The sequence below is a fragment of the Amphiura filiformis genome, chromosome 11, assembly GCF_039555335.1.
Source record: "Amphiura filiformis chromosome 11, Afil_fr2py, whole genome shotgun sequence".
Taxonomy (NCBI): Eukaryota; Metazoa; Echinodermata; class Ophiuroidea; order Amphilepidida; family Amphiuridae; genus Amphiura; species Amphiura filiformis.
The window spans coordinates 49,627,967-49,652,144 of record NC_092638.1 but is presented as its reverse complement, the minus strand read 5'-3'; the positions used below and the strand labels follow the sequence as shown (position 1 = coordinate 49,652,144).

General features: G+C 36.1%; 1 protein-coding gene across 1 annotated transcript in view; it reads right to left on the bottom strand.

Annotated features, from left to right (window-relative positions):
• Positions 1-1,869: 1,869 nt before the first annotated feature.
• Positions 1,870-24,178, bottom strand: part of LOC140164941 (protein flightless-1 homolog) — a 69,484-nt gene continuing 47,175 nt past the window's right edge. Inside the window, 13 exon segments of the mRNA XM_072188341.1 lie at positions 1,870-5,530; positions 6,756-6,869; positions 8,969-9,151; positions 9,844-9,967; positions 11,233-11,438; positions 13,548-13,843; positions 14,294-14,390; positions 15,664-15,750; positions 16,538-16,646; positions 20,820-20,933; positions 22,156-22,269; positions 22,993-23,080; positions 24,004-24,085. Coding sequence (XP_072044442.1) covers positions 5,390-5,530; positions 6,756-6,869; positions 8,969-9,151; positions 9,844-9,967; positions 11,233-11,438; positions 13,548-13,843; positions 14,294-14,390; positions 15,664-15,750; positions 16,538-16,646; positions 20,820-20,933; positions 22,156-22,269; positions 22,993-23,080; positions 24,004-24,085 — 1,755 coding nt within the window. The 3' untranslated portion in view covers positions 1,870-5,389.

Here is a 24,178-nt window from a genome sequence, read left to right as displayed (position 1 = left end):
AAGATCGATCATTTGAAATGAGCAATTAAAAGGGCATTTCGTGATCCACAGCCTCATCCCCCCACTTTTCTCCAAAAAAAGTTGAGATTTTTATACCACTGGAAACCTCTGGCTACATAATGTTTATGTACAAAAAATTTCTTGCAGATTAATTTGTTTAGCAAAGATATCGTGAAATTTGAATTTCGTTCTGGTATACCAGAACGAAATTACAACACATTGTCTATGGAGCAGTGTAATACACATAATCATGCTTAACTTGCAAACGCAAAATTGGAATCAACTGAAATTTTGGGAATAAGCTTTTTATGTGGATATCTACTGAAAAATATAAAAAGAAGATGCTAGGATCACGAAACACTCCTTTAAGCAGTGGTATGATTCGAAAATCTGTGAAAATTGGCAAAATAAAATAAATTTACCATCTTGAAACTGGCATAGTGTTGTTTTTGAGTCCCAGTGCACTTTTTTTCACAGAAGTGCAATTGTGCAGTTAATGCATCATCATAAACAAATGGCAGCTGTCTTTGGAAAACTTTCAGCAGCCAAGATTGTGGGTTTTCTTTCATTTTATCTCATTGTTTAATCTTGAAATGACCAGTAACCTTCCGGACAGTTGTTATTGATGCGATCAAGCAAAATCAGTCGGAACTCGAAAATATTAAATTTCCAGTGTCTTGTAGGATGTAACACACATTTACAAAGCTGCATTTTGCTGAAAACCCCATTGAAATTGAACAACCAGCAATTTAAAAAAAGAGTTTCTAAAACAACACGAAACAAAAGGAAATATTACCTTTGTTGGGCTATATCTCAAAATCAATATTTCCTAGTTCCGACTAATTTTGTTTGATCGCATCACAATTGTCTATCTTAAACAGGAAGCCCCACTTGGCCAGTTTGCCACAGAAGAACTGACTTACACCTGTTACTTTGTCAATAACATGGCTGTTATTTAATCTATTCCCATTATATACTGCGCCAATATAATATCCTTACACTTGAATAAATAATCAAAATTTCCAAACTGAACAATATTGGGGTAAATTTGTTTTTTTTAAATAGATGCACTCTATAATGCTGCACTCTATAATGCTGCACATTATGACACCTCATTGAATCAAATGTGACTTCAAGAAGCAAAGTTACAAGCATTTGATTAGACGAAGGTCCAGTTTTAAAAGTGACAAACTGGCCTATTCAAAACTCCACAGACTAGACATCTGATTTGAGAGTGGTAAATGGCTAATTAATGCGTTTGGTTTTGATTTAAAAAAGAAAACTGAAACAAAAGAACTGACAAATAAAATTAAAGTTATGAAAAGTACAGAGAAGTAAAAATAGAAATAAAAACTGCTTTAAATAACGCTTCATTCAAGAAACTGTTCTCTTTGTTTCGCTTGTTGGGAATCTTTTTGCGCCTTGTATAGGCCAGTTTGTCACTTTTAAAACTGGACCTTCGTCTATTCCATTGCTTGTAACTTTACTTCATGTGGTAAAATTGGATTCGATGTGGTGTCATAATGTGCAGGATTAGATAGTGCATCTATTAACAAATTTACCCAAATATTGTTCAGTTTTGAAATTGTGATTATTTTTCCAAGTGTAAGGATACTTTATTGGCGCAGTATATTTCCAGTAATGTTTAACTAACGAATGTTTGATGAAGTGAAATTGATATATATTCCACCAGACATTCTACGTATTTCTGGAAACAGAATGGGAATAGGTTATAAATAACAAAGACATGTTACATTCTACATCACATACTCGGCCTGTATGGCCTTTTATCAAGGATACACCAAAAGATATACACCAGCTTATTTAACATGATCTTCAACACAAAAACAAAACACACAATATCCAGTATTTAAAATGTTAATAAATAGCACCTTTATTATAATAGGTTGCAAGTACTATGATACACAAATTAATATCCTAAAAATTAATATAATATAAGCCTATAATAAATGAAGAAAACATTCCAGCTGCTTTCCAGGTGTCATACCAGTTAGACTGGGCTATTCTGGTTGAATTCCACACACCCCAATGGACATGACCTTTCTCTCCAATACATGGAGTGTGAATTTCAAATGGAGTTACCTGAAATTTGAAATTTGAAATCGACACCCTGTGTGGGAGAATAAAGTCATGTCTTCCATAGGTGTATGGAATTCAACTGGAATAGCACATTAGACCATTGAAATAAATTGCTTGGTTGTCCTTGCCCACATACTCCCTGCCAAAATAAAACAAAATTCAGGATGAGTGTAACATAACAAGCCTTTCATAGCTGTTCCTTTTAGATAACATTGGCATTGGCTATATCCATGAAAATAATTTAAGTCCAAATTTTGGACGTAGTGCACCAATGGTTTGAGCTGAGACTAGTCTGAGGGTTTGAGAGAGTTAAGGCCATCATGTGTGATCTTTTAAAATGACTTTGGAAAAAAATTGTCAAACTTAATTTTTTGGCATATTTGTAATGTTCACACATGTGTCATGTTACACCTACTTGGATTCAGCCAAATTCATCAAATGTTTTTAGAACAGAGCAAGTTTGAATTGAAGTCATGATTATGACTTTAAATCTCCCATTGAACACCACAGTTAAGCAGCTAAGATAGTAAGTGAGATTTCTTTCATTTTACCTTGTGGCTTAAAATGACAAGAAAACTTTCCTGACAGTTGTTAGTTATAATATTTTGTAGTATTTGGCAAAGAATAACAAAATAAATATATAAATTTGACCAAAATTATATATTTAAGCTTTCAGGAAGGAAGGCATACACATCAGGGCCAATCCACCATTTCTGAATATTTGTGATGCTTTATAATCCAAAATATTGTGTAATACTATGGGCTGAAGGCCTGAATGTATTTAATAAAATTGAAGTCGAACTTGAACAAGGACGGAGGAGCACTTGCATACTTTTTCATTTGAAACAAAATGTTAACAAATTTTTGAAAAAGGCAAAAGCTTTGTGACAAGAATAATTTTTAAATAAATTTCTCCTTAGTCAAGGACAACCAAACACTTTTTTCTTTTGCCTTACTTGAGATATGCATCCATAAACTGATGTATACTTCTTTCAATCTATATGATTTACTGCAAGATGGATAATGATTGTATAATGTATATTCTCTTCAATTGGAATCAGACACTTCATTGTTAATTAGTTCACTTATTTAGAGTTCCAAATTCATTACATAATGGTTGGAAGCCCATAAAATTATGAAAAATTACTGTAGCATTCAATATCATATAGCAACATGATTCTGATGTAAACTATTTCAAATGAAACGTGAAATGAATATTACTACCAAATTGGGCTAGTCCAGTTGAAATCCATACACCCCATGTGGAAAACATGATCTTAATCTCCCACCACACAGAGAGTGTGAATTTCAAATTCTGTTACCTGAATGGGCATCTCAAAATTTACACCCCCTGTATGGGAGATTACAGTCATGTCTTTCAGGGGTGTATAGATTTTAACTGGAATACCCCATTTTGTCTATTAATGGAAACTAAACTGTTTTAGTGCACTTATGTGACCTGTTCCCTCAAAATGAGCATAAAGTAGCCATGGCAAAATGTATTTATAACATTCGTCGGAATGCCAGGCAAAATAGGAAATGGGTAAACGATTATTTTTTGAAGACTAAATCAAGGAAGAACAAAGACGAAATCAAGGAGCAACCCTGACATGTTTGCTTTTAAAGTGTATAAAAATAAGGAATCTTGTCAACTTTATGCTCATTTTATGAGAACACGGATGAATTTCACTAAAATTGGGCTATTCCAGTTGAAATCCCCCCTATGGAAGACATGACCTTAAATTTTCCCACACAGGGGTGTAGATTTCAAATGGAGTCACCCATTCAGGTAATCTCTTTGAAAGTTGCACTCCCTGCTTGGAAGATTAAGGTCATGTCTTCCATAGGGGGTGTATGGATTTCAAACAGAATAGCCCATTGCAGACTACATCTGTTTGCTGCTAAATTTGTGCATGATACAGTGGTGAATTCTGGGTAATAATGAAGAGCATATGCCATGGGCACTACTGCCTTTCTAACAGTGCCCCTGATTGGTTAATTACATAATGTAATCATCTGAGTAACCAATCAAACTATAGCTTTTAAATCTCTTAGCAATTTTAAGCTTAATCCCATTCAGCCCTACTCATTATTCTTACCATATCTCTGATTGGCCCAATACATGACATAGCCCTGTTTGTAACCAATCAAAATAGCTCTTAGAGATTTTATTTTCACCTGCAAAGTGCATTATATATTATCTCTAGCATTGGTTGGAAACTCATTCAAAATGTTCTTCATTCAAATATTTTGTATAAAATTTGTATTGCAACATAATCATAAAATCAAAAATCAACATAATGAAAGTACATTCTTATTGCTGTTAGACGTCTAGTTTTCATCTCAAACTGTTTTTGATAACATTTGTTCCTACAAGATGACAGCTAAGTTTCCTTCACAATATTGTAACAGAGACACAGGTGGTTTATGTACGTGAATTGTGATACCCCATTCGCCCAATTTTGTTCAATATTAACAATGCAGCAGTATTTTTACAGGAAGACCCTGAATTAAAAAGTTGCAGTAAACTGTATTGATTCAAATTCAGTGTCAAGATAATGGCTGGTTTGACATGCAACAATGCTTGTGTTTATTAACCAATGATCACTGAAAGTGCAACTTTTAAATTTGGGTTTTGTTTTAAAAAAAATACTGCTGTGTTGTTTATATTGGGCGAATTGGGTATCAAAATGCGCGTACATAAACCACTTTTCTTTCTATGTTAAAATATTGTGAATATGATTAATATATATTGCAATGCTGACTTGAGTATAATCAGTTCTTGTTAACAAACCCATGTGGTCATGAGAATTTGGCAATTATAGTAAATTACTGTATTCCTTTTACAAGAGTGTACTTTACTATACTATGATCAGCTCGTAATAGACAAAATTATTCGGTTTTTGTTACTACGCGAGTCAATAAAATCTTAACTTACGCTTGCGTAAAATCACAAAAACATGCGTCGGTCACACAATACGCAAAGCGCAGCTCGCGTAGATACGTCGCCCAGCTGTGTGTACATCATTCTATATCAATCCACAATGTTATGAAACCCGCCAATTTAAGAGCTGATCAGAGTATCACATAGTCACTGTGTTAAACACACTTGTCTATGATTGGCTGCCGATGCGATCTGCTGTTGTAGAGTCAAAAAACTACATGTTGTATGTATAATTTGCTACAGTGCATAGTAACATGGCGAGAGCATTGCGCGTATGCTTAATTTGTAAAAGGAACTAAGCAAAACATAGTTTGCATTCATTGTAGCCCCATAAAATCGTCTAGTTTATGTGGTTCCCGGTGCTGTCTTGAAGAGTCCCCATCCATGGAAACACCGGATGAATTTCCACGGCTCTTTACCTTTCCGTACTGCTGCCAGCTTGCGGACGCGGTCTGGTTCTTTATTCTTCAGATGCTGCACATAAACCTGTGGATTCAAATGAACACAATTGTTCATAGTATTATTTCAATCTATTTTATGTGGATCAATATATATGTACCTATATATAGTTATATAAACTGAGCTCAAAAAGAAACTTATAATTTAACTTGTGAATCACAAGGTCATATCTTAAAATACTGTCAATCAAAATGAACCAAAATTACACACAGGATTACCTTAATACTTTACTCAAAAGACATGTCAGTAACCAAGCAGTTGTCCAACTGACACAACAGCAAAATGCACTGTAATGGGACAGACTTCCTTCACTTTCACAGCCCAACATTTGGCACCCAGGACAAAAAATCAGTGAGAATGCACACAAGATCCTTGCACAGATGATAAAACGGTGCTGCTTTCTGCTTTTCATACACTTTTTTCATTAAACAGGGCTGGGCTGTGAATGTGGTCCAGGAAGCTGTCCCATGTCAGTGCATTTTGCTGTTGTGTCAGTTGGATAACTGCTTGGTTACTGACAGTGTTAAGAGTAGAGTCTTGAAGTAAATCTGTGTGTAATTTTGGTTCAATTTGATGGACAGGATTTCAAGATATGACCTTGTGAAAAATTATAAGTTTCTTTTTGAGCTCAGTTTATATGTCTACCAGATGTTGTCCGGCAGAGAAACCCTAAAGGTACGTATTGCACCGAGACTCTTGACCTTTTCCGGGCTAGAAATTTGGAGAGAATCTGTAAATCAATTCTTGCAAATATTCTCCCATGTGGATTCTTATACAATTTTTTTGTGATATATGACATAAATGGAGGAGAAATGGATTCTTGCAGCACACAACAAACTTCTGGCCCTGATTTTGAAAGAAACCAGCCGCAATTTTAACATCATGGCGAGTTGGATAAAGGAAGTGTTCCAAGCAAAGACGAATATAAACAGATGGTGCACGAAATGGTAAAGTCCAGCATCATCTGCTAATAAGGACCAATTATTTCATGAAGTACGATAGACGAAACTGCCCTCTCTGCATCTTGCTATGTTTCACATGTACACATATGCTCACAGAACAATCAGCTCTCATGAATATGCGAGAATTCTCACTGCATACAAAGCACGGGACTATGTGTCTATCTGTACCTCTTTAATCTATGATTCCTAACATCCCACCCACATGCTTAGTTCCAACATGATACTTCAAATTATCTTTTAGCAAAGCCTGGCACCAAAGTTTTATTTACACAACATAACTGAATACTGACCTGTGCACTTTTAAATGCCAATTTCTTCTCCACATCACTGCTAGCTGGACCCAACCACAGATACACCTCATGACCCGTGTCAAGAATCATAACATCGTCATCAGCTAAATCATCCTGTAATAAAATGATTAAAACCAAGGTATGAAGATTGAAGAACCACCAAACACCCAGGGGTAACCAAAAGAAGAAAAAAGACATGATCAAGGGGAATGAGTCACATGTCGGCACTTTTCAATGAGAAGTTTTTTACATCTTTTTCTGGAAGTTTACGAATGCTACATTTTGATGCAATCCCCATCAAAATCGGACATCTGGTTACCGAGTTATGAGCAATTTATCAATGGCTGAAAACATTATAAGACAAAAGAATTTGGACACTGTTTTTACCGATATCTCAAAAACAATATTAGCAACTTCCGACTCATTCCAATTGAATCATGTTACCGTCCACCTCAGGCTGTAATGTCAGCATTTTCCTGTTTTGAGATACTGGACAGGCAACTACCCCTCAAAATAAGCTTGATATTGATATTATTACATGTTCCTGTTGCCTGTTTGTAGGGTAGTAAAAATCAGCAAAGAGTCAGGGTTGCCAAACCTGCGATTTGGTAGCCCAATTGGGCGACTTGTGAAGATTTTCCACGCGACTTTTGACAATTTCCTGTCCCATAGAAACCAATGGTTAAGAAAAAATTTGGGCGACTTTTCAACTTTGGCTCCCGCATGACTTCCGATAGTTTCCTGCCCCATAGAAACCAATGGTAAAGAGAAAAATTGGGCGACTTTTCGATTTTTTGACCCGCGATTCGGGCTGAAATCTTTTGGCAACCCTGCAAAGAGTTGGAAAATCCTTTGTATTTTTTGTTTGTCATTGGTTCACTGGACCACATCTTTTTATTGGTTTAATGAACCACATCTCAAAACAAGCTCTGCTGATATTACAGCTCACGTTAAAACTACAATAATAAAATTGTAATGGGATAACACACTTAGCATAATATAGAGATTGTGATTTCCAATCGAATGTATGTGAAATCTATTCAAAATCCCATCACAGGAGAGTGATTTTGAAGAGATTGCATGTACATTCGATACATACATTTAGAAATCGCAATCTCTATTATCTATAATTGACTTGATATACAGGGTGTCCCATAAAAAATTACAAAGTGAATAAAATTGAACGTAAGTCGAGAAATAGACATCAGAATCAAACAGTTTAAAATGTAGCGCATAGCCCATGTTATTGTGCATCACATACAAAAATTTTATTTGATTAGGTTGACTGGTTGCGAAGAAATTAACGATTACACAATGCGCGCATCAATGCAGTTCATTCCAAGTTTGATCAAAAGGCGCTTTTTTCATACTCTCTCATCGCTTTCTTAAGTTTGTGTATCTCATTAAATTTAGTCCACATTATCTATTTTATAATCCGACGGTGTTATGTTATTCATGCTTTTACTGAAGATGAGTAACAATTTGTCTGAGAAAACTTTGATTTCTTCAATTGGAAGCTTTCGTACTTTAATTCTTTAGGTTGTGCAACTATGGTATATTTTAACTTTCCAAAAAAACATTTGAGCCAAGACTGACAAAAATCAGGTCATTACAGCTTTACGTGTGATTGCTTATACCATGCAACATTAATGTCGAAGTTTTAAAAGACTTAAACTTCGCATTACAATTTCTTGGAAACATTCCCAAAACACTAATGTGTGTGAGAAGCCAACTGGAATTCTTTATGCAATAATTCTTTATGCAACATTTATATCAACATTAACGAAAAAAGATATTTACAAGTACCAAGCATCATCTTACATGCAATTACATCTTTTCATTTTCAATATTGTGCTGGTTTTAAAATTTGAACAGAACTTAATTAAATGTTTTGCAAGAAACAGATTGTTTGAAAAGAACGAAAAGGATTTCACAGAACAAAATATGCATTGTGTTGATCGAATGATCTTTCTTTCAAACTTGGAATGAAGTGAATTGACGCATGCGTTATGTAATCGCTCATTTCTTTGCAATCGGTCAACCGATTCCAGTAAAATTGGCGTACAAGATGCAGAATAAGATGGGCTACATGCTGGTGTTTATAATTTTGGATTCTGATGTCTATTTCTTGATTTACGTCCAACTAACTTTGTCCGGTAATTTTTTCTGGGACACCCTGTATAACACACACATGATCTATCATTGCAGCCTACCTGACAGAAATCCGAGCACTTCTCCGACACGGTGAAGAATCCTTTTTCGTTGGAGCACCGGAATAGTCTGCAATAGTTCATGTAGTCTGCAGTCTGCTCGTATGGACGTCTGCCTCCTAGCGCCACCCACCAGAAATTCTCTGGTTCCTCGCCTTCATTCAGTAATTGGTAGCTGTGGTTCTCCTGTTGATATAAATGCAACGAATGATGAAATAACCACTTTTGCAATCAAGATCTTAGCTAGGATTTGACAAGCGCCCATCATTTTCACCAAAACTGCCTGTTCAAAATTTGACCCTGAAAACAAAAGCTAGACCTCTGCCCCTTCTGGGGTTCTGTTAGTTCAAAAAGCTATTGCAACATCCTTTAATTGTCTGGTCTCGTTTTGGTTCACAGAACTTATTCAAGCATTCTTTTTAGAATTTAGTATATGTCACAGGGCATGTAACTCTAAAAAAAGTTATTTTACAAGCTTGAATTTGTTCCTAAAATAAATCTTTAGCACTGGAAATGCGCACAGTAGGGGTATCGTAGGCTAATTTTCAATAAAGAAGGGATGTTTATATTTGATAGAATTCAGCAAGCAAAGCAATTGGAGTTTGCATTGCAGCAATATGCAATAATCAAAGTTTGGGTAATTTAAAAAATAAATTATATTTGTCACATGCAGCTCTATTGGGTGTGATGAAAGACAATTGGCGCCTTTTGAAACTATTTATTTAAAATATTGAAATAAGGAATTAGATGTTTCACATGGAATTGAGCCAAGCAAACCGAGGAAGGGGTTTTCACATGAATTTCTTACAAAACTCTGGTATTTCATAATATTAAGATTTTTATGGGTAGCCTTACATAAAAAGAGTCATTGTACTTACATCAAACATGTCGTAAGCCATCTCCTCAGCTACTCTGGCCATTTCTCCATCAGCTTTGCTGCCAATCCATGTGTACACGATTCCCTTACTATCCTGATTGCCAAAGGGTACCTTCAAGATGTAGCTATCGATATCAAAATGATAAAAACAAACATCATTACGAAGGTCCCCAGTTCAAATCCTGGATGGGCAGTGATTTTTTTTACTGGCTGTCATTTACGTATGTAGAGATTTGTGATAAAATCCTTTCTCATAAACATCACTACTCCCTATAAACGGTCATCAAATTCATAGTGAGACCCTTTTTTAATGTTTGACCGATTGTGACCATAAAATAATCCACAATAAGAAATTCAATTCATTTAATACCATTCTATGCTAATAAAACATTCCATACTAATAAAACAACCCCTAAAACAGTAAAATTGAAAGAAAAGAATTTCATGAACAGCTCTTACCATCCAAAATAGGATTATAAGATGGGCAAAATACATGTTAAGCACTACATGCACAATTCTTTGTAACACTCAAGCTTTCACTTCTTTGTCAATAAATGCTGTAGGTTTACTATTTTGTCCCCATGTGTGACAATTCAGACTTGACAAGATTTACCACAGCATTTTTGCTACTAAAAAAAATGCCAATTTGTTTTTACAAAATTGGGTAAAGTTGTACATTTTGATTACCTTTGCTTCTATATTGAACAGTCAGGGACACATTGAATTAGTATGCATTGCTAGCTGTTCAATAGAAGTAAAAGTAATTAAAATGTACAACTTTATCCAACTTTGTAAAAAAGAATTGGCATTTTTTTTTGAGTAGCAGTATTTCTCTGGTTTCCAACCTTGAATAACAAGTCATTTTGGGCCTATAACTTGCTTTTCTGGCCAAAAATATTTTTTGAAAATATTTTTTTTTTTTTTTTTTAGAATTTGTTTTATGTCCACACACTGTCGACGCCGGTATACAAATTACATCAACATGTCGACATTAAAAAACGGTGCCGACGACAGCACTAAGCATTACACATAAGACTCTTCAATGTCCTCTTTGGAACAACCCAAAACTTCAAACAAGATAGAAAGAACAGATTTGTAAAATATACATCTCCAGATTTACACAAATCAGACCGGGGGGTCTCAACTTTGATTTGGGTGGGGATGTTTGGCTGGGACTCCGAAAAACTTACCCAAAATTATATCAATTTTTTTTTTTTTTGTCTCAAACAAATATGAAAAAATAACACTTTTTCGAGAAAATTTTGAAAAAATACCTTTTCTTAAGCCAAATTTTCATGAAATTGAGGGCCATCAATAAACCAAAATGGTTGAAAATGCACCCCAAATCTGCCGCACATCCCCGTACCCTCATTTCCACAAAGTCACTTACCAGAATTCTGAGTTGAGCCACTGTACTGTTGGATGCACCTGTATACATCTTGTGCACAGTATACCCCCATTGGATCGGATGTGATAAAAGGACGGATTCAAATTCTCTTCTTCCTCTGCTTGCGTGCTGGTTGACACTTTACGGCGCCCTCGGCTGATCACAAACTTCTTCTTGAAGTGCGATAGGAATTTGAGATTTTCTTGTTGCTGAATAACAAACAAAAATTAAATGTATACAATACATTAAATGGAAATAGCAATGTACTACAGTTTGATCAGCTCGTAATAGGCGGGCCTTATAACATTGCAGATTAATATCAATATATTTTATTTTGAGAATTGTCTTGTGACATCTCGCCAGAAGCGTCGCAATTTATTAAATGAAGTCCTATACTTTGTCTACTTTCTTTAACACTCACAATATAGACCACACAGGTCAACTATATCACTCTTAACGCCGGTCTACTTTTCAGCATAGTGGTAAAAGCCCAATAATTCCCGCCGATTAAGAGCTGATAAAATAATACTGTGCATTATTTTTCTACAAAATCTGGTAATTTGGTAAAAACTCAGGATAAGATAAGCACACACTGAGCTTGTCCCCAAACAGTGATTCAAATTTTTTCTTCAGAGTAAGCATAAAAGTACAGGCATTAAGGATTCAAACTTCTTTTGCAGACTACATATAAAAGTAAGCCATCCCACATTACTAAGTTCCCATACCTGCCAACATTGAAAACCTAGAAAACAGAGTACATGGCGAACGTGGGCGCAAAGCGCCCGTAGTATCGCCTCTGACGGCGGGGGGTCCAGGGGCCCGCTTAAGGGCCCTTAGTGGGGTCCAGGGGCAAAGCGAAGCCCCCCAAAGCTAGAGGGTTTCTACACTGTAAAAACCCTTATAAGCCCCTTCACATTAGACACATTTTAAAGAAAAACAACAAGGTGAAAATGAAGCCCTAGGCTTTTATACACTTTGAGGAGGATTTATACTCCATATCTAGCAACAATTTCAACACATATTTGATGACTACAACCTTTGAAAAAAATGTGAAAAAACATTCTTGGGACCTGTTTTAAAAATATGCTTCCTTCACACAGAAAATGTGCTTTTAAAAATGCAGTTTCCTATACTTTTGTACATAACGATTATTCGTTGAAGCAATTTTTTGGCTTTATAACAGAGCCTACGTGACTGATAGGACATTGATATGATGCACAATACAAAGGTGAAAATTTTAAAAAAATCCATTTTTTGGCAACTTGAGAACCTCTAGACCTATTCTGAAGGTTGCATTTGAGGAGGGATTTATACTCCATATCTGGCAACAATTTCAACACATATTTGCTGACTGCAACCTTTGAAAAAATGTGAAAAAACATTCTGGGACTTGTTTTTACAAGTTTGAAAAATATGCTTCCTTCACATAGAAAATGTGCTTTTAAAAATGCAGTTTCCTATACTTTTGTACATAACGATCATTCGTTGAAGCGATTTTTTGGCTTTATAACAGGGCCTACGTGACTGATAGGACACTGATATGATGCACAATACAAAGTTAAAAATTCAGAAAAAAAAAACATTTAACAAAAAAACATGTCAAAGTTTTTGTTGACTTTGGAGAAACACTAGACGTATTCTGAAGTGCTAGGATCATTCACAGATAATTTGAAAAAAAAAGTTTGAAAACATTACAAAAAAATTACAGTTTGTTATCTTTAATATGAAACCACTAACTAATGTTTACCTCTTCATCTATCACAATATTATACATGCATTGGTTTTCCATGCATTTTATAATATGTGCTAGATGAAGAGGTAAACATTAGTTAGTGGTTTGCATATTAAGGATAACAAACTGTAATTTTTTTGTAATTTTTTCCAATTGTTTTCAAATTAAGTGTGAATGATCCTAGCACTTCAGAATAGGTCCAGTGGTTCTCCAAAGTCGCCGAAAACTTCGGAAAAGAAATTTAAAAAAAATTATATAAAAAAAAAAAAAAAATTCCAGAAAATCGGAGTACTCCGATTTTCGGGGGTTTAAAACTCGGGAAATCGGAGTAACTCCGCGAAAATCGGAGTAGTTGGCAGGTATGAGTTCCCTTCCTTAACCAACATACCTGGCGTAACCTAACAACCTCCAAGCTGGTCCCCAAACAAGGATTCAAACTTCTTCTGCAGACTAAATATACAAGTAACCCATCCCATGTTTCACATACCTGGCATAACCTTTACGACCTCCAGTTTGTCCCCAAACAAGGATTCAAACTTCTTCTGCAGACTAAATATACAAGTAACCCATCCCATGTTTCACATACCTGGCATAACCTTACGACCTCCAGTTTGTCCCCAAACAAGGATTCAAACTTCTTCTGCAGACTAAAGGTAAAAGTCAGCCATCCCATGTTACTAGCTTCCCTGCCTTGCCAGAAGTACACTGTGTACTGCAAGTCCTCTTCTACTTCCGCTTCTTCGTCCTCATCCCCTTCCTCCTTTTCTGGTTTGGGTTCTTCTGCTGCTTCCGCTCCTTCTTGCTCCGCTCCTTCTTCAGGGGGTGGTTTAGGCACATAGTAGCGACACAGGAAGACATAGCTGTCTTGGCTATGGAAGTGACCTGGTGATGAGAGTAGAAAGGGGAGATCCATCATTGGGTGGGTTTTCCAATTAAAATCTATACACTACCTATGGAAGACATGACCTTAATCTTCCACAAAGGGAGTGTGAATTTCGACATGGGTGACTCCATTTTAAAACTAATACTCCCTGTGTGGGATATTAAGTTCATGTTTTCTATAATAGGAAGTGTATGGTCTCAAAGAGTTTTTGACGATTGTTGGAAGGAGTTTAGAGAAAGATCCAATATCCTGCATTATTATGTTTTGATGGATCCAAGTGTGTAAAAATATTGGATCCAAAACATAATAATGATAAAATTGGATGCTTTACGCTAATATTTATTGGTTCACTATGAGTTTTAAAATATTGGACTCGACTACGCCTCGTCCCAATATTTTCAAACTCATAGCTTGACTAATAAATAAATCACATAGTCATATCATCTCACCTATCTCGTTTTCAGGCAGTCGTACAAATTTCCTGCCTTCCAATGCAAAGGCTTCCATGACATCCAAGTCTTCATTCCATTCTTCCATTAATTGGTCCTACACACAGACAGAGCAAAGAAAATTGATCAAATCAATGTCAGTGCAACATTTATTTAAGAAATAAAGGGCGATGTAGTATACTTTAAGGGCAACTAATGAAAAGTAGTGACTCGAGAAAATAATGAGCTAAATTGAGATATTGCTACACAGCGTCATCATCCCTATATCTTTGTGTCAAAAATTGCAGTGATAGTACGGCAAATCCTCTTGTTTTTCAATACTACGCATGGCGATTTTGTTCAAGATAGGCCGAGCGACTCAGGCTAAGCATACCATTTACAGGATATGAGATACCACAGAGTTTCTATTCTATTTACGATTTGAGCATGCTCAGTACCCCATATGATGTTACCATTACAAGAAAATTTGATTTGTTGTCAGGTAAAACCCAGGTTTTGTTTTCAATACACTAACTGGAAATTCAATACACTAATCAGCGGCGATTGCTGATTGCTGTGGATATATTTTACTGCATTTTATACATAACGATTTTTAAATCGCACATTAAAAATGTGATATATTCATTGAATATATTCAACTATTTGAGAATTGAAATCAGATCCATGTGATGTATAGAATATTAAATCACAAGTCTATAATACAATGCACATATCGAGACATTATGCAACTTTCTTTATCTGCATCAATAATAGAATATTGATTTGAATAGAATTGAATACATCTCTACATTTTGAGTATGTACTTCACCACTGAGCGATCTAGCGATCGATTTCTAGTCAATCATAATAGGACTCCTTTTCTTGTGTTCAGTGAAATACCAATCGCCTGTCGCTCACCAACGGAGTATTAAGTTGCAGGGAAAAAATATTTATAATACAGGGTGTCGACACTGTGTGCTACATAATTCCAAATAAAAGTGTGGAATCTGGTGGGTTTCGCGGAGACATTTGACCCCCATGCCCTCCTGCCACTGGTATATACACTGAAATCAAAGTTGAGCACAGAACACATAAGAAGTTATAAGGCACAGGGGATAAAGGCTCATATTGAAATTCCCTTACACAGGAAGGTGTGCGCCATCCTGCAGCTTTCCTGTGCTAGCCTTCTTTTGTTAAAATCCTGGGCAGGGTGTATCACTGATGCATATAATCCATCCGCTTTATGACCGAAGCTTTCCAGAGGCTGCGCTTAGCGAGGGGAATCCTGCCTTCTTTCTGTGTGAAAACGTGGTAGGGTATTTCAATATGAGCCCTAAGTTCATGTGAATATTTTATAATACAATTATACAAGTTTTACGGTAAGTACTCACAGATTCCACAAGTGATATAGGAGGCTGTCTTGGCATGAACAAAGCAGATAAATCCGTCTTCATTTCTTCTTTGTTGTCACCAGAATCCTGAGAAAGAAAATGCACAAAACATTACTCTCGAATACTCAGTCAATATTGGCATTCTCTGTGCCTAATCTGTAAAGCTGAATTTATACTCGTCGCTTTTGCATTTATACTTATCACGGCAATTGCAGACAACAATTAAAATATTCTAAATGCCACAAAATACATTTTTAAAGCATCCATTGGTGTCAATATTTATTGTTATGAATTAATTCATCACCGAAAGTTAATAATCGAGAAAGGTAAATTAATTTATTAGCAAAATAATAGATCCAGTTTGTTGGAAATGATTGGTTGATGCATTCACGTGTCAAGCGATATCGCTCAAAAGTTGAGATTTCTTCAACTCATAAAAGCGACATGGTTTTTGCCTCCGCAATTTGTGTAAATTGATTGGCTTGACACTCTGAAAACGGAAGTAAACACTGAGCATGAATCAATAAATTAGAGCTAATTGTGCAAACAGTGTGTGACAGCCAGCTATATAGCCAATAAGCATGAAGCCAGGTATAGCTAGCCAAAAGTTATGACACAAATGGCTTGCCATACTTGGCAACGGTAATGCAGAAAACTGGACATGTTTTGCTTTCAGTTATTGCCTTACTGACCTTTGACCCCAATTATTTTATACCCTATAGACACTGAGTATAGCTGATGCATGAGTGCCAGTGAGTCAACTTGGCTCAAAGCATATGGCTATGATGGCTCATTTTGAGACTGATAGAAAGAAAGAAAAAAGAACATTACAGAAATAGACCTTGGAAAAACACATTGTTGACTTGTCACTCACTTGTTTTATGTTAGTTTTCTTGATGACAGCATCAGGTCTACGTGTATAATCCACTGCTACGATGTCATCCCAACCAGCAAACTTGGATTTGAACACCTGACTTTCAGTACTGTAATTAAAAAAGAAAAACATACATAACAGGTCTGGGGCACAGACAGGTATGTCCAGAGTTTTTTCTCTGGTTTATCTGCCTATGCATGTTGTGTTTCCATTGTTTTTAGTCCAGCCGAGCAACGGCTGGACTCTTGAATCCCAGTGGTTTCTTCTTCTTTCTTTCTTTCTGTCAACATTTAACATAATTGGCTCTAGCTCCCTAATTATTTGACCGATTCTGACCAAACTTGGGCAAAGGCTCCACTACACCAGGCTTTACATTTGACATGACCCATTTGGGGTCAAATGTCACGCATGAGTAATTTTGGCTAAAAATGCGATTTGTACCAAAAATGCTTCTTCTTTTACAGATTACATGGTAGCGCAATGAGACTTGGTCATCGGCATCGACTATAGTTGGAGTCTATGGGGTAAACACAGATTTGGAGTCAAAGGTCATTAAGGGGATTTTTTCTGCACATAACCAAATACTTTCAAAATGCTTCCTTTCCTACAGATTACATAGTACAGAGATGAGATTGACACATATGCACTGACATTAGCTGGTGTCTATAGGGTAAACACGGATTTTGAGTTCAAGGTCATGAAGGGGTAAAATAGGGTTGATTACTGAAAATCACCTTAAAGTTCACTTCTTCCTGCATATTAAGTTCTGTGATCATCAGAATAATGCCAAAATGACAATAGCATTGGGTGCATATAGGGTTATTATCAGATTTGGTTTGAACATGGGGAGGGGTCTGTTTTGGGGTCAAAAGGGGTAATATTTAAAAGTTTATCCAATTTGAATAAAAATTGTTATTTGTAATTCTAGTATGATTCAAAATATAATGGAGGTCTTTTCAAGGTCACCAGAGGTCAACCAAAGGTCAAAAGGGGGTAAAATTGAACATTTTATCCAATTTGAATGATTTAAAATGAAAATTGCAATTTCAAAACCAGACACTTTCTAACGGTGATTGTAAAACAATTTGCCTAACTTAACAGCCAATATAACAGAGTTAGGCACTAATGCAGGCTACTCTACACACCGTTAAAAATCATAAGATGTATAGTCAGGCAAAAATGTGAGAGCATACTGCACTAAACGACAGAGTAGATCACAAGTTATTGATACTGTTACATAATCATCTTATAGACAGCTATTCATAGAAGATAATCTATGAATGTAGATTGTCCCGCTTTGGTAAACAGATAATTGTCCTTTCTATTCAGAGGTTCTATTTACTCTTGGTCAGTCATGCATGTTAATAATACTAAAGAAACTGACTTGATGCACTTTATTTAAATCTCATACAGAGTGCTTAGACGGAAGGTCATTAGTTCAAATCATCCTCCAGACACGCTCCAGAAGATATGCAAATGCATGGAGTACAAAAGAATTACTTTGATCAATACCAGTTACACAGGTGATTGGTATTGTGCTGCATGCATTTGCATGTCTTCTGGAGCGTGTCTGGAGGATGATTTGAACTAATGACCTTCCGTGCAAGCACTCTGTAGCACTCTATGGCACTGACCGACTGTGCTCAAAATTACAAATTTCTTGGTTTTCCCAAAATTTACCAATATATCATGAATATCTATAAACCTTTGTAGAATCTTTGTCTTACAGAATTCACTAAATAAGCAAAGTGTTCAATAATTTTTACACGTTCTGAAGAGCTGCTTGTAAGATGTTTGACAAAAATATAATGTTATAATCGCTCATAAAAGTTACAATCTGCAGAATATATTGATGAATTATATTAAACAAATATTCACTGCTTACATAATGTGAAATGTGAAATATACTACGTCTCACTGGAATGTGCTATTCAATTTAAAATCCACACTAACCCCTGCAGAAGATTTTGGAAATATCTTCCATGGGGGAGGATGAATTTCAAATGGAATAATCACATTAGGCAGTTCCATTTGAATTCCACACACACACTGTGAGAAAGTTTCAACTTTAATCTTCCACAGAGGGAGGGTGAGTTTTAAATAGAGTTTGTTGATGTGCTAATTCCATTTGAAATTCATACTCCCCCTGTGGAATATATTTCCAAAATCTTCCACAGGGGTAGTGTGGGTTTTAAATGGAATAGCCTAATATGTATTAGTCCATTTAATTTGCATACTGGCTTGTGAAAAGTAACAAAACATATTTCAAATTAAATGTAATTTTACTATAATATTCATAAGCAGTTTATATTTGTATATTATATCACTCATACATAAATTCTAGACAGTTCATTGGTTGATTACCATTTATCATTTTTACTATTACCCTCTCCGTGTGATAGTCTTTACCATCATAGTGCTCTGCCAGAGTGCGCCTGCGCCAAGCCGGCGCTGACTCTTGACTCGCCGATTTAGTTATGGGGTGGACCCCAAAATGTGAAGTATATCACAGCAAAACATGGTGTTATGTTGATGAAAAAATGTATTTCCTACCTTAAATAGTATGCAGAATAGAATTTATACATGAGTGATATAAAACAAATATTAACTGTCTTTTAATTCGTGTAATGGTCGAAATATAATCACTCAGTGAAAGATGTATTGTTCTATTCCACTCACCGTTCCGGCTCGTGGAATGGAACAATCCATCTTTCACCTCGTGATTATATTTCGACCATCACACTCATAGACAGTTTATATTTGTATACTATTACACACACCCATGCTGACTTTGTTGAATAAACACAGCAATGCTTGCAATTTGTTAGTAAATTTAACTATCTATAAAATTATCTTTGTACATATTGTAAGTTACAGCTCACTCTTGTACATAAATTGTGAGTATGTGGAGTGGTAAGACATGTAAGGCACCCAAAACCATCAAAATGGTTCGAAAACACATTTGCAACCTCATGAAAATATGCGATGCATGATACCTAATCAAAATTATTAATTTGCCAAAAATGTGAACGTGTTGCACAGTTACTAATAAACAACACTGACCCTCCACGTAACATTAATGATGTCGTGTTTGTGCGGGAATACACAATATACTGACTTTTGCACAAGGAAATCCTACACAAACAAAAAAATTGCGCGCACACAACTACCATGAACATCGCATGATTGAGTGTTTTGTAAATGTACTATTAGATTTTTTAAGGAGAAATAAAAGATAAAGTTTAAATTGTATTTTGTTTTAAACACAAAATTAAGAACGATATTATACAGATGGAATCAAACAAATGGAAATGGTTCTGAATGTTAATGACTACGCATCGTGGTTATTGTTCTGCCCCTCAGGATATTCCTCGATCCCAAAGCAAAAAATCAGATCTTTCACAATACCCTCAAAACAACTGAATGCACAATCATTAACATGTAAATCAACACCCATACCCACCAATACATGAACACCAGTGGCTTATTAAAACTCAGGTTCTGATACTTTGCTAGATAATGAAATGATGATCATGCTTTCCACCAGTATTTATCACAAGTGGCGGGGGGGCAGCTTCCCCATGTGAGAAGTCTTTTTCCCTGACTCACTACTCCACAACCTTCCCTGGCCCACTTAACCATCATGTCAAAACATCCTGCTTTGAATATCACAGCATTTCCATAGTTATATAGTTATCACTATACTACCAAAACACACATTTGTTAAAAGCCACATGACACAAATTAACCCAGCAGGTTAAGAAGTTAATTGATACTCGCTCTGTGATTAACAAGCACACCACACACCCACCCACATGCACGAGCACACTCCACACCCCTCACACACACACCCCCACCCACCCACATACTTCCCAACACTAAACTACCCTCTGACTGTGGATAAATTTGAAGCACAGCTTTTATTAATCTGTAATTAGAAGGTTGCAATCTACAACATGCTAATAAAACAAATGTACCATATTTTTTTATTTTTTACAACCTGTGTTATGCAAACTGTTATTTTCTGACTTTCCCAGATTTTATATCAATATCATTGTTATTCAATTTCTACATTTAAACTCATAATATTTACAAGTATTTACTCAATTACAATCTTTAGTGCAAAAAAAGTTTTAATTGGGTGGGGGTCTTTACTGCGTCAAATCTCATTCCTTGTTAACAACAAATACAGGCAGGGAGGAATTGCTCAAAAATCAACACCCATGCGCTCTCGTCAGTCAACAGCATGCCTGACGTATGTCACATGACTTTCTGTTCTTACCGCCGCACATGTTCTATTATGGACTTGAGAACTACTTCCGCGGTGCGAGTGTAGTCCACTGCTAATATCTCGTCCCATTCTTCAAAATACAGCTTGAAATACTGTGGCTCATATCTGTTATAAAGTTTTATTTATTATTGTACTAATGCCTCTTTTTCATAATGATAATCAATGTGAAATCATTGAAACGGTAGCTAATTCATTTACCTATTTAATTTTCCGAACCACTACATAAAGCACATACTGTCTCAAACAAGGTATTCCAAACAAGGTATTCCAAACAAGGTATGACAATATAATGATGTATATTCATATTAGAACTAAAAGACCCAGACTGAACCGTGACAAAGGGTTGGACATCGACCCTGTCTGGGACAACCTCCTGACCCCCCGGAACCAAGGGGGCGGCACAACATCTTCAAGTTTGACGTCATCAATATCTGTAACGTCATTGGAGGTGTCCTAGTATTACATCACTAGCAACAACAATCTTCAGAGCAATAACATCCGCTGAAGACGCCGTTTGACCCGGTGAAAGCGCTCCGGTGACTGTACCAAATTTGAGTAGCGTAGAAGTATAATTTTGCTTTCTATTTAAGGTATGACAAATTTAGTGGTTTGATAAACTAAACATGACAATATCCAGTTCATTAAAGGCAATACAATACCTAAATATCTCATTCTTTCTTTCATTATTGCCAGTTTGTCACATGACCAACCAGAATCATAATAAAATCTGGAGACTCCAGATGCCTCTGTAGCAAATTGGCTATTCCAGTTGAAATCCATACAGCCCCTATGATAGACATGACCTTAATCCGTACTCCCTTTGTGGGAGATTATGAACATGTCTTCCATAGGGGGATGGATTTCAACTGGAATAGCCCAACAGCGATTACATATCAAGTATGTAAATTAAATTGGTTTTATTGTAACAAAGTAACAGTCATGACATCAGTTTGAGATGGTTGCCAATTGCCAACCAATCTATGTAGTGTCAGTTACACCACCATCACCCACCTCCTAATGCCTAGCCATACAACCATCAGTATCTCTGGTTCCCAGACCAAGGTTGAATCATCATCATAACAAAGTGACACGCTTTGAGCAACCACCACATACTAATACTCAATCATATAAGTAAGAGCATTAGAAGTTGCCAGACTTAACCCATCTAGAACCCTGACAACGGTAGAATCATCACTCGTGAGTATCTCTTTGATATCACTTTGCGATAGCTACCAATGGCATCAGCCAGCCAATAGTTTCAGTTTAATCACCTACTAACACTCTTCCATATAACTCTTGGTAATTAAGTGTCAAAGATCAGACTTACCCTTCTAGAACCCTGACAACAATAGCATCTTCACCCCTGTGTATCATATTGCACAGCTCTTGAGAAAGCTTCAGCGCCGCGGCTCGCACCAGTCTTGTAGATTTACGACCAATCCTACATGAAATAACATATAATTTGATTACAATTGTCAGATCCTTTATTCGCTGTAAATGTACAGTATGATCTTTACATTCAATATTTACTTTAAGGCTCTCACCAATTCCCGGATTCCCAAGTTCCCGTCCGTCCTTGGCCTACCCAGGTCAAAATTCCAGTAACATTAACGGGTTACCCAAATCAAAAAGAAAAGAAAACTTAGAAAAAAAACTAAATACTAATTCAATGTGTCCCTTGCTGTTGAATAGTAGCAAAAGTATTTAAAATGTACAACTTTATCCAACTTTTAAAAAAAACGTAACTATTTTTCAATTTTTTTTTAGTAGCAGCATTTCTCCGGTTTCCAACCTTGAAAAATCAGTAATTTTAGGGTCTAACTTTTTCAATTTTTGTTTTAAAAAGTACATTTTGTTGTTGTTGTTTTTATGGTACCCTGATTGAATTTTCAGAAACTGAAATTTCAATCAAGTACCCGAGTACATAATTATCTGTTAAGCGAGAGCCTTCATTTACTTGCTAATACATTTTCAATTTGAGACATATTTGATACTTTTGTCAGTCACATTGCTACTACTGGGCCCTGATTTGTTTGATAATTTCACATTTGCTGATGCCTTACACTAGGAAAGACTTCTTTATGTGAGTTACTAGTAAGTTACATCACTTAGAAATTTTGAATTGATTTTTGAAGGGAAAAAATTGCACACAGTTGGTACTTACCACACATAGACATCAGCACCACAGTCCAGTATGTAGACATTTTTTGTCTCCAATACACATTGCACTAGTTTACTTCTGGGCAACTCCACTGCAAATAAATACATACACAAATTTTTATGGGAACAACTACACAATTATATACACAAATCTGGGGCTTCAATTTGGCACTTACCCTTTGGCATTTGAGACTTGTAATTGAATCAGGCAAGTTGTAAAACAGCTTTTGTCTGGTTGCAAAATTGAGCCGTTAAATCTTCATGAAACAAATCTTGTAATGATCATTCCAATTTAACAACAGTATACCGACAGTTTGAAATGCTGAAGGGCCAGTTCTGAGCCATTCCAATTTAGTAATGAATAATTTAGTATCCAATATGGGCCAATGGGTCGATTCTTTTTGTGATCCCTAAAAGGTAAAGGTAAAGGAGACGATCCTGTATAAACAGTGATCGGAGTGCCCATCTCTCTTTCATTGGCGATTGGGCCAGACTCCTCCATGTAATGTTGCTATAGGGGATCGCTACACCTCCTCTACAGCGAGTCTGTTACCTTCCCAGCATTTAAGAATGCCGGTACCCATTTAAACACCTGGGTGGAGAGGAGTAATCGAGATAAAATGCCTTACTCAAGGGCACAACACGATGGCGTTGCCAGGGCTCGAACCCGCAACCTTCCGATTATGAGTCAGTGCCCGTTCCGCTAGGCCACCGTGCTCCCTTGTGATCCCTAATGCACATCATTAGGCAAAAACAAATTATTCGCTTGGCCTCATCCGATCACCCTTCCCAAACGTTCCAAATGAAAAACCATTTTCTTCAAATATGGATTAGTAAGTCATAATCACATTCAGTTTTATTCCTAAATGTTACGTGTGGCGGGATAACACTATCCATGCTCTTTAATGGATGAATAAACTTGAGTTGAATGCTGAAGCTTTCCAATATTCACACTATTTCCATTAGTCATAAAGAAAAGTCTAATAAAATTTTTTCTCAATGCATAACTTCATACCTTGTGGTAGTTCCAGGTAGCCCATACCCAGTCCAACACGGTAAAGTTTGGGTTTCTCTGGTACAAAATTCTCTATCCATTGCTAAGGAAAAGAAATGTAAAAAAATCGTAAATATCAACTAAGTTTTGTATCTAGCTTTTTAAGTTGATTATTTCAATTTTGAAGAATGCTCAC